The sequence below is a fragment of the Xiphias gladius genome, chromosome 23, assembly GCF_016859285.1.
Source record: "Xiphias gladius isolate SHS-SW01 ecotype Sanya breed wild chromosome 23, ASM1685928v1, whole genome shotgun sequence".
NCBI lineage: Eukaryota > Metazoa > Chordata > Actinopteri > Istiophoriformes > Xiphiidae > Xiphias > Xiphias gladius.
Window position 1 is genome coordinate 17026065 of NC_053422.1, and position 12282 is coordinate 17038346.

The following is a 12282-nucleotide window of genomic DNA, read 5'->3' on the forward strand; positions in this document are numbered from 1 at the left end:
AGCTCACATATAGTGCAGTATGCACCTAGATTTTGGTGCAGAACCACCAGGCTGTATTCCAACTCACTTATACAAAGTTTTACTCACCTCCAACTCGCTTCAGTTTACACATATTGTTCCCTTTACGTCTTTTGTTTTCTTGTAAGATTTGTTGGTTTGTCTAGTGACACTCTACTACACTTTCAGCTTAGCAACTCTAAAGGCAGTGCACCTGTATGTGGACCTACATGATGTCCAGTGTATTTACATATGCATTGTGGTATGTGCACCTGTATTTTTGCACACACACTCACAAAGATGCATACACGCACACACACCTAGAATTCCGTGTCCACTGCTCTCCATGTGGAGTTATGTGATCTGACTTTCAGCGGCCACTTGTGTTGGGGTTCATGGCTTTGGCCTGATGTGCTGTCATGGGGCTTTGATGCCTCATCATGTAACCTCTCTGAGACACTGGGAACACCTGTCCTTGCCCTCATAAGGCATGCTAATACATGCGGACACATGGTGGCCTGCTGCCTGACCTTGCTAGGACAGCAGGAGTCATTGGAGAGACAGGCCGCGACGGCCCTGCAGGACACCATGTGGCATATGCTCACTCCGTATAGCCCTTAACACATGCAGCATAGTCAAGTTGCTAGTGAGAAAATGTGCATAATGCTCAGGCAGACTACACCAGCAGCACTTAAAGCACTTAGTCAGACCAAAAAAACACAAATTTGAGCAAACGAGAGTCAGCTCATCTTTTGATTTCAAAACACCTTTATTAATAACATCCCTTAGAAACAAGATGACATTCCTTTGCTGTTGACAACTGCAAAAAATTATAATAAATGAATAATACAGTAAGTGCGTGTATGGGTTTTATTTTTGTTCTGTTGTTTTCGCATTCTATAGTACAGTTTTCCAAGAATTTGCTTGAATGCCACTAAAGTGGAGGATATTTACTGAAGGTATCCAGGTAACCTGACAACTTGTGATTAGAATCTATATTAACCAAATACAGCACTGAAACAGAGGAAAATGTTAAGAACACAACAGATTTTCTCCACTCGTCTCGTCTGACCATGTAGCACTATTTCTCCTCTCACAATCTGTTTGCACATGAACAGGCAACAGACATCTGAACACCCACCTCCCGGACAAACACACACTTGCCCTCATGCACACACACTCACACATACATACACACACACACACACACACACACACATAAGCACTCGCCCTGCCAAACCTAGCTATAATAACCTTCACAAACACAGGAGTTGTGTGTATCTGTTTGTCTGGGAAGAGGGATATTATTGTCTGTCTCTCCCCTGCTCCTTCCAAGTGCACTTTTCAAGGTGCAGGGCTTGGTATCACCATGGCAACAGCAATGCAACCAGGAGCAGTGGGTGGGAGGAGGTTGCGGGCAGTTGGGAGGGGGGGTGGAGGTAAAGGGAGGGGGGCAATGGGGGCTGGTGATGGTGTTGATGTGTGGAGAGGGGGTCCTCTGGTCACAAATAGGCATGCTGGGTACATAGACTTAGGAACAGTGTGACATTTTCATGTGTCATTTGGCGAGAGGCAAACGGGGTGTGTCTTTCTACTAGATGTGTTCAACCTTTTGTGTGTGTGTGTTCCCAAACAGCATTGTGGAGATCTATGCACTGAGAGCCCAGGTGGGCTCTTGGTGAGAGATGACCTCTCACTGTATAACTAACACACACACACACACACACACACACTAACTCCCCTTGTCTCCCGGTGGAGGGTCAGTGTCTGTGTTTGTATAGCAGAGGCCTCCAGGTATTATTGGACTTTGTTTACAACTGCATGTGTCCATGCTGGCCCAGATATGTCCACCTCTGTAAATTTTTCTCCTCTTTCTCTCTCCCTCTCTTTCTTTTGACCCTTACACTCCTGTAGTTACTTTTTCCTGTCTCTTCATTTTGTCTAAAATGAAGTTATCCCTTTATAAAGCCTGATGCGCGTTTTTTTTTTTTTTAACCTTTTCAATCTTAAATGTTGTCGCTTTCTGTTTTGCTCCTCCCCTCTGTCTGCCCTCTTCCCTATCTGCATCTTATTTAGGGTCTCTGCTGTGATTCAGATGGAGGTACCTATAGGTGTTCATAGTCAGGTTCAGCAATAAAAGAAATACATTTCCACACAGTTTTAACAGTAAAGGGAGGATGAAACATTTACAGGATTTGTAGAGGAGGACATATATATATATTTGGACTATTCTTAGTCTCATAGGCAGATGTGGTAGACAGTAAACCCACACAGCAATTTATGTTTTGTGTCAGTGCAGGATGTAGTGTGATGTTCATATGGTGTAGTGAAAAGTAAATGTTTTGAGGTCAGGGTAAAGGATGAATTTGCCTTCAACACAGGATTCATATCAGGTCTCATACTATTGTAGTCATGAGCTCTACTGAATTCGTTTTTTAACCTTAATGAAGTGGTTTTATTTGTCTAATCTCACACATTAAACCTCAACAGCTGCCATGTGCACATTTTGTAAAAACAATCATCAACAATCAAAGAAAAACAAAATCACAAACGTAGTTCATTTTGGTGATGCTAAATAGCTGAAAATTAATTTAATTTGCAGGAGATATGGTTGACTGAGTTTATGTTCCAAAATAAGTTCTAGCAACAAAATCAAACAACAAGAATTGGGAAAAAAAGGCAATTACCTCCAGAATGGCTTTACTTCTACTATGTTGCTGGCACGCAAGTCCTGAATTGTGCATGGTAGGATACTGGATGATTTTTCAACTAAGACAGAGGTGGAAATGTGTTCAGTCTGCTCTTCAGAGCTGCTTGTAAAAGTTCAGTGATGATGTGGCAATTGCGGAATCCCTGGAGTTCATGAAACCACTCCTAATTTTAGGGCATGGCCATCACAGAATACAAGACAATCAGTCTGCGTTGACACCACATGGTGAACCCGTAGAGTGTACATGAACATGCTGTCTGTGGCATCAATCACTGATTTCTGAAAGGATGATTTAAGCCTTAGTTTGGATCGCTTACCACAATATTTACTGAAACAGGAAAACTTCAGTTTGGTCAGTGGCATTATGGTGGAATGGAGAGGTGGGGTGAGCAGTCAGCAACCAGGGCTGAATGTGATAAGCTGAGAGATCTGTTAATCAAAGCAAACAATCACTCAAAAAGTACTTCTCTTAATTTGTGTTGATCATGCAAGGGTGTGAAATTTAGTGGAAGCATAAGTTCTTCTGGACACAGGTGTACAGTAAGACTAGCAGCTCTGTGACGTTGTGGGCACAGCAGTGCTTTGAGCTAATTGCTAATGACAGCATGCTAACATACTCACATTGAGTCACTACAATTGTAAACCCCCTAGCTGTGTCAGCCAGGAAAATCAGAAATTCAGAAATCCAGAACTTTTCTGAGTAAAAAAAGAAAAAAAAAAAAAAAAAAAAAAACTGCAGCACTAACGAAAACTAGAAAAAGAGGTCAGGTCATATCAGGACACACATTTTGATAAAATATTCTAATTCCATCGATAGTACTAAACCCCTCCAAGACTTTGTGTTTATTGTAATATTTTGGTCATTGTTAAGAGTGGATTAGTCTGTAGTAGAAGTTAATTTCAGGTCAACATGTGAAACCAAAAGCTCAAAGTTACCTCTAATGTCTGAGCTCGGTATGGATGTGTATTGTACATGTGAGGCTCTGTGCGAAACATCTGGATTTATAAAAAAAAACATCAAATAAATATTAAAATAAAATAAAATTAACAAACTAAATTACTGACCTGTCAATCAAACACCAAAGGTGGTTTACAGGGAAGAACAGTGTTCCATATTTGTTCACAACAGTTCAGAAATGAGCCTTTCAACCAGGAAATAATGATAAAATTAAAGACACAACGGGGAAATAACAGTTTTAATGACACATCTTGCAGCTGATGGCAAGGCCGCCAAAACAGTAAGCACCTATTTAATTACAAAGTCACAATTTTGATTTGCTTGTTGCTTCATATTAATATTTAGGTAACATTTACTACTGTCTGTATTAGGGTTGCAAGCAAGCTTAACTACAGTAAACAAACTAAACTGTGCAGAAATATAAGCTAATCCCCTCAGAAAATTTTCATCACCAGGGCTCTGGTTGCTGTTTTTCTCTGACTGATTGGACACAGATTGGTTGGAGGAGAGTCTTAGTCATCAACATTAAACGATACTTTGCTCTTACTGGCTCTACCAAAGCTGCAAAGAGACAAAATCAACACAGCTTGAAATAGTGCATTGTAAATGGACTTCTGCTGAAGTAATTATTGATTAATTGATTAGTTGATCAAAAGAAAATAATTGTCAACTATTTTATAATTCAGTTAGTACCTAAGTCATTCATCAAGGAAAAAAACAAACAAAGAAAAAGCAAACACATGCTGGTTCAAGTCTCTTCTGTCTTTTTATTTTTTTATAAATTGAATATTTTAATTTTTTGGACTCTTGGTTATACAAAACAAGCTATTTGACAATGTTACCTTGAGCTCTCGAAACTTCTGATGGATGTTTTTCAAAATGTTCATTATTTTTCACTATTATTTATAAACGTAGCAATTATTAATTAATTAAAAATGATTAATTGATAATAAAAAAAAATAATAATTAGTTGCGGCCCTCCAAAGGACGACTGACTTTTTGAAACTGACTTTCTCCCATTTGTGTTGGGTGTGGAAAGACTTATTGCAATGTTCTCGCATCTTGAAAAAAAAACCTTCAAATCTGTGTTAAAGAAAAACTACATTCCTTTGTGTGCTAAGCATGAACAATATGTTAACGTGACTCTCTGAAACTGTCATTTATACACTGCAGCCAGCTGTCAGTACGACGTCTGACGTAGCACTAATAAGTTATCAACTGAGAATTGAAGAATCTTACTTTTCCAGACACAAATCAAACTCTTCAAATATACAGTATGTAAATTTACCTGTAATTTCTATTGTTGCTGTATCTTTTTGTAGTATTTGTAACCAGCATACCTTTAAGTAGACACTATTTTGCTTCTTTGGAGCTCTTGTATTGCTTTATGTTCATTTGAAAATCTTGTTATGAAAGTGAAAATCAACAGAAACCAAAGACTATAAATAAAGTCAAAGCTTTTTTTGAAGTTGACAAACTGCTAATTGGAACTCAACAGATTCACCTTAGTAGCTGATCGTATTACTTCAAAGACAGTGAAAGATAGTTATTTGTCAGTTGTTTTTAATGTTACTTTGTCCTTGTTATTGGTGTGTTATATTATTGTAAAAAGAAAAAGTGAAGCCAAACAGAGAGCCTGTCCCGAAAATATAATTGGTTTTATTCATATCAGTCGTTTGCCCTATGCTGCTTATCAGTGTTTATAACAATATAAAATTAGTGGTCAAGAGGGGCAAATGATGTGCTAAATGAGGACAATGCAGGTTAGGGCTAGTAAGACTTTTTTTGCTGTCTGTAAATTGGACCCTTGGGCCCTGCAAAGCTGAGTGCCTTTCCGCCAGTCAGCCACAAGGGGCGCTGCTGCTCACCCATCTTGACGCTCGACGGGATATTCAAAGTTTATGCGAGGCTCGCAGGGTATCAGGGACCGGCGGAGCGGAGAGTTGAACGGTACTTACGATCCCAGAAGGAGCGTCCAAGTTGCACAAATCACTTTTTGGCGCGCCCACACACTGGGGCTGCGATAAAGCAGCTTCCCTCTTAACTCCGTTGCATTTCTTTGTCGATGCGAGCTGTCAGCAGGCCTGTCAGTCAGTCAAGCAGTGATTCCGCAGCAGCCAGAGCTCTCTGAAATATTCCCTCGCCTCGCACTGCCGAGACACATGGGGAGTGTATATGGGCGCCCGGTGCCCGGTGCGGTGTGTGTGTGTGTGTGTGTGTGTGTGTGTGTGTGTTTAGAGTCGGGGAGTAGTCGAGCACTAAGGCAAAGAGTGGGGGAGCACGCACAATGTGAGAGAGGAGTTGAGAGAAAGAGAGACATAGAGGAGGAAAGAGAGGAGGAGAGTTGAGTGAGTGTGTGAGTGGGAGAGAGAGAGAGAGAGAGAGAGAGAGAGAGGGGAGGAGAGCTCCGTCTCTCCCGGTGCACTTGGCAGTCTAGTTGCGGGCTGCTGTGCTGTTGCTGTCGTGGCGTGGCTGGTCGCGCCAGGCGGGGAACTTCACCACACTGGAGCCCGGAGTCCCACTCTCTCACCTGCGCAGTTCGGAGCTGCCATGGGTCTCTCGCCTGGATTTACTGTCCTAATTATTCTACCGGCCTTTCTGCTGCACACCAGCGGCCTTTACATCGCCAGTAGCGTTGGTACGTACAGTACAGTTAAACGTGGTCAGTGTTTATGTTGTTCTCCATATCTGCTGATCTCTCACCAGCGGGGCTGCACGGGGATCCTCCTGCGCTCACTGGAAGTGGAGCTCAGCGTAGCGGCAAAGCACTGTCCGGTTTCTCCCGCTTGTGTTTAATTCCCGGCGTGCTTTTGCAGTTCTTGCAAACAACATTGTAGAACGCATTTGCAACTTGTGTATGACCCACTGTGGCGCTTGCGGGGACTTTCCGGAGGTCCCTCAGCAGTGCAAGTAGTGTTCTGATGTTGCCTTCTCCCATCCAGGGGATAATGTTATCACGGGTGTAAAAGGGGCATCAGATGCACTGGTTTACTGTCGGATTTTGCAGGGAAGTAGCCTAACATTATCTGATTTGGCCGCTGTCGCATCTATCGATCTGTCACAGGACGCTGGAGTCGGATGTCGGCTTATTGATCACACTATTATCAAATCATTCCTCCAACATGGGAGCTGAAGGAATATTAGCAGTGTGTGTTTGGTTTTATCAATCAGCAAACTTTATAAATGAGATATGATAGATGGATAACCAAATAATAATAATACCAACTGCACCTGAAGCCCAAACGCAAGGTGAAGGCATAACTGTCTCTGACTCTGTGATGGCATTAAGTGGCCTTGGCTCAGTGTGTGTGTGCGTGTGTGTGTGTGTGTGTGTGTGTGTGTGTCTCTGAGCGTGAGCGCAGGGAGTATCTCTCAGGTGGCCTCCAAACTGCGCCTGTATTGTCACTGCCACATGTGAACAAGAAAAAATGTTCCTTAATCCAGGAAAAAGGTCAGACGCATGAACTGTCTTTAGGTGTCCATTCAAAACGTTTACCTTTCACACACAGGGTGGTAATTAGCTTGCAGTTAAGATTCAATCATAATACTGATGATGGTGGTGATGGTGATGATAGGATACACGACTGCAAAATAAATTCCAGTGTGTATCATATTATTAAAAAGCGCTTTATAAGAGGAAATACCAATTTCAGTTGTTGGATCAGTTTTTTTTTTTTTTTTTTTTTTTAAATTCAGTCGCCGTCGAGGTTAGAGCAATCATTTCTCAGGGACCGAGCAGCCTGACAGTGAGGAAACAGCGTGCGAAAGCCGCAATTAGCACCTTGATCTTGTGCTGGCTTTCCTGTTGACGGTGGAAGGGCACAGAAGGTGTCAGCAGCGCAGCGCGCACTGCTGAGGTATCCGTTTCCAAACGCGCACTGCCGAGCACCGGGGTCGCCTCTGGGTTCATGGGTGGGGCTGTGTGTGTGTGCGCGCGCACGTGTGTGTCAGGTTACTGCTCTTATTTCTTATTTCTTATCGTCTTCCCTGTTGGAATGACAAATAATTCCATGGTATGTTTGGCATTTTTTTCTAATGCCTTATTTTTTCTATTTTTCCTCCCATCTCTTTTTTCCATCCTCTTATTCACCCTCTACCAATGCTTCTCCCATGACGTCTCTTTCTTTCCATTCTTTGGTTTCTTTTTCTTATCTTCAACCTTTAATGTTATTCCCTCCCACCCTTTTCTACATTTTCACATCTAATAACAATCTTTACCTCTCTCTCACCTCCTCCTGCCTCATCCTCTCTACTCTGCTTTCATCCATTTACCCCCCAAAAAAAAAAAAAAAAAAAACAAAAAAAAAAACTGTCCCGTTCCTAGACTCTCTGCAGCATGTCCTGGGGGAGTATGGACTGGTGAGGCCGATCAGTGTGGACGCAGAGGGCCGCTTCCTGTCACACGCTGTTTCGGCTGTCCGCATGGCAGGAGGGCAGTCCCGTAGGCGCCGGAGGAGGGAGGTAGGAGTAGGCAATGATGAGTGGGAAGGACCAAGAGGAGTCGAGGAGGACCAAGAGCCTGTGGCCCGTCGGGAAAAGCTTTACTACAACGTCACCGTCTTCGGCCGGGAATTCCACCTGCGCCTGCGCCACAACGCCAGGCTGGTGGCCCCCGGAGCCAAGATGGAGTGGCGCGATGACAGCGACAGCACCCGGCAGTCTGAGCCCCTGCACGACGAATGCCTGTACGTTGGCGACATCTCAGACACACCTGGAGCCACTGTGGCTATCAGCAACTGTGACGGCCTGGTGAGTGCACAAACCCGTGTTACCTGTGCTCCTGTCCTTCTGGCTAGTGTTCCTGAGTTTGTTGGGAAGGTGTCTGTGGAGAGAAGGACATGAAAGGACACAAGAGAGCAGATGGTGTGTGCCTGAGTTTGTAGGGGAACTCTGTGTTAGAAATTGATATAAAGATACACACAAAAATTGAAGGCAAGAGACATTTGCCCCTTGACCCTGTCAGCGTCCCTGGTGAGTCTTTCTGGTTGACCCCATAGCTCAGAGGTTGCCATGGGGTCACACTTATGCTTTACACTGCTATTCTCCCTGTTGTCCTCTAATCTGGCTGAGAAATATGAGTCACGTTTTCATCCCTCTGTCCTCTTCCCTTTTTAGGTTACTCCTGTAAAAGGGGGGAGTGATTGTTAAAGGAATATACTGATATTTCACAGATTACTTCAGTATTCATGACTTCATATCAGCACAATGCTTTTATAATATTTAGCTGATTTGTACTGCTCTCTACACACAGATAAAGAAGCACTGGATGAATAGCTGACACTACAGCAGCCTTTGAATTGAAACTGCCACCATAAAATATTTTGGTTGCACAACAAAGAGCCTGATTTGTAAATGCTTTTATTAGAGCTGACGATGAATCCTGGAAATGGAAAAGAGATGGCAAACACTTGGTGAAAGGCTGTCGGCAAGGGAGGGAAGTGAGATATAGACAGTGTGAAGACTGTGCACAGGAACTGCTCAGATGAGAGGTTCCCGAAAGATTGATACCAGTGCCTGAGGAAGAGGTGGAGAGGGCAAATGTGAGAGATAAGCTTCAGGGCAGAGGAAATCAGGCAAGTAAATAGAAGTAAAAATGGGCAAAGGATGTACACAGGGAATGATAAGATTGGGGGGAGATTCCCACATTAGGAAAAGTGTTCATTAGTCAGCCAGGTCAGCCCGCCACTGGAGCTGAGTAGCAGCAACTGGATCCGTTTAGGTTTGAGGACACTGGGGACCGAGTAAGCAGCTGAGAGAGCAGGCAGGGAGCCAGGACAGCACAGGCCTGACATGCCCACTTAGCCTGACACCAGTCAGCGGCAACTCGCTGCTGCTGCTGCTTCTACTGCTGCTGCTGCTCACTCCAGCCTGCCTACTGGCAATTCCTAGGAAAGGATACTCTCAAAGTGTAGTTGGTTACAGAACACAGATCTCCAGTCAGCTTCGGTCACTGGTTTGTTGAGTGGCTGACTGCACTTCCAGACACGCCAGGATTTTAAAAGATAGGTTCACATGTTTTCAAGTCTGTCTTATATGAAATAATACTCACATGCCCACACGAAACGGTTTTTGTTTGCTGTAATCATACCTCCTGTGAATACTGGCCATGACGAAATCCCATCATAATGTTACTCCAGTTGAGGCGCAAAAACCACTGTCCTTGTTATCTGCAGAAGTGCATTCTTAAAGGCACCCAGTGCAGTTTTTGACCACTGGTAGTGCTATGGACAATTGTTCATGTAGGGGACACAGTGGACATTCCTGTTGCCAGTTTTACGCTGCAATAAAGGTAAGGAAGAGGAAGACTGCAAGCTAGCAAACATGGATGTAAACCATACACATATGAAATATATTTAAAGAATTGGCTTTGCTTTGTTTTATGAGGGAGGATGCTTTAAGGATTCACACTGCATTTTGATTAAAAAGAAAACTGAATGTGAAGATTTTTACAAGGAAACTGTACAGGCCACCTTTCAGTGTAGTTGTAGCTAATGGGAAGCTTCAGCAACATGAGTTAGACAAATCAAGAGGGTATCTTCCGAAGTTGTGGTCAATTTAAGTACAAAATCCCTTCTTTGTTTTACCTTACCTTCTCCGCAGTTCAGCAATAAAACACTTACCAAATAAACAAACGGGGAATTTTGTAAGAATGCAAATTTTGGAAAAATACTCACTTTATTTGACCAACTCAGCCTCATATCAGGTCAACCTAAACCTAAGAAGACATTTTTTTGCGGGGAGAAAGGTCTATAGATTTTGTCCTCTATCTCTTACACTGGAGTGGCCTTAGGACAATCTCTCTTCAGGGCCAGTATGGACAGGAGGAATGATTACCCAAACCAAACCCTGTTCCAATGCATATATGGTCATATGAGTGTTGTTGTGAAACAGACTTGGAAAAAAATGTGAACTTGTCCTTTAAATAGTGATATTTTCATAATATAATCTCTCAGAATTCATACTCGTGTATCTCTAATACTTAAATTTACATTACTTCTCCCAGAGTAAAACAATTTTGTTACAATGAAAATGTATAAAAAAATATTGATATCAGAACTGTAGTAGTCAGACCGACTAGTTACAGCAAAAAAAAAGAAAAAACCCTTTTAGTAATCATATTAGTGCTGTCCACTTATATTTAATTTGTTTCTCTCCACCGTTGAACAACTCAAGTCATTGCTAATCAATTCTTACAACCTCCTCAGGCATGCCAAGAAATACAGCCAAGTTCTGTCAGGCTCTGCTTAGCTATGCCTATATCTGCAGTTTTCAACCTAGCAGCGCTACGTAGCCCAGCTCTTCCCTGCTGTGCCCACTTCCTCAGTGACCCAGACACCTGGTTAGAGCCTTTTGTGCCCTGTGTTGCCATTTACAGCCAAGAACATCTTGCTGGCTGTAAGCCAGGGTGTTTGATGAGGAGAAGAAGGGAGAGAGCCAAGAAAAGGGGTAGATAGGGTTCAAACCAAAATACAAAAAACAATAATAAAGAAGCAGAGTAGGGAAAATGAAGAGGGCAAAGGGTATAGATTTCAAGAAGTAACAAATGACCAGAATAAATAAGACAGGAAGGGAGAGCAGAAAGAAAAAGTAAAGTCTTTGAATGGACAAATTACCTTTGGAGGGAATTGGATTTCTGTGAACAGAAACCCTGATCAGCTGGTTAGTTCCCTGGATGGTTGAGAGTAGGCAGTACACTGTTCAGTGTGAGAACTAGGGAGTGTGCTGTGTTTGTGAGTGTGTGTGTGTGCATGTGTTTTTAGTCCGAGATGGGTTGCAGGGCAAAATGAAATTAAACTGCAGCTGAGACTCTGTTTGTGTGTGCAGAGTGCAGAATGGGGGACTGCATGAATCAAGCAAAATAACAACTCATAAGCTTAGGAGGTTTCCACTTCATGCACGGTGTGTAGAGTGTTTGTATGTGTGTGTCTTTGAATGCTTACTTGTGCATATGCACAAAGGTTTTCTTGTGGCTTTTAAATTTTTACCTTCATGTTCTATATTAAAATTCATTTATATTATTCATTTCTGATATAAAGTTAGAGATACGCTTTATGCATATATGTGTGTGTGTGTGTGTCTGAATCTCTGACCTCACTTGTGGTCTTTCCCTCAGCCTCACCTACAGTATTTTTTTCAGAGATTTGGAGGCTGTTGGCTGTTTTGGCCAGATTTTGTGCACATGTGGGTGTGAGGTCAGGTGCATTCATGTGAGAGTCTTTTTGGGATCTTATGAGGAGTGTTGAGTGTCAGCAGAGCTCCTGAGGAGACAGAGAGAGACATATTGATGGAAGAACAAGAGTTACAAAAGTACTGCTGTTGATTTTTCCATGAGAGATAATTTTGTCATTGTGAGATACTGAAGTAGTTAAGTGGGGACTGTCACACTTTACTCAGTTTGCTTACACCGTCTGAGAGCAACGCTGTCAAACTATCAGCCAGAGATGCATTAATTTTCACTTTGTAAGTTTATCCATTTTCATCGTATAAATCAGTGTCACTTGTTTATCTACGTTTTTTTTTTTTTTGCATTTGCTTTTGAAAGTTAGTACTTCTGCTGTTTATGAGCTCTGTTTGCTAGAGCACAATCAGAGCAGGTTCTCGACGTCACTGTTAATTT

At 42.5% G+C, this 12282-nt stretch overlaps 1 protein-coding gene across 4 annotated transcripts in view; it reads left to right on the forward strand.

Annotated features, from left to right (window-relative positions):
- LOC120785567 (A disintegrin and metalloproteinase with thrombospondin motifs 2-like) overlaps positions 1 to 12282 on the forward strand; it is a 143951-nt gene that overhangs the window by 26528 nt on the left and 105141 nt on the right. Inside the window, exons 1-2 of one of the 4 annotated variants that reach the window (XM_040120385.1) lie at positions 6185 to 6303; positions 7990 to 8414. The exons of 1 other annotated variant lie outside the window; for it this stretch is intronic. In XM_040120385.1, coding sequence (XP_039976319.1) covers positions 6216 to 6303; positions 7990 to 8414 — 513 coding nt within the window. In that variant the 5' untranslated portion in view covers positions 6185 to 6215. Of the gene's footprint in view, positions 1 to 6184; positions 6304 to 7989; positions 8415 to 12282 lie in introns of those variants that run through there. 2 more of the 4 variants (XM_040120386.1, XM_040120387.1) reach the window with 2 other exon arrangements.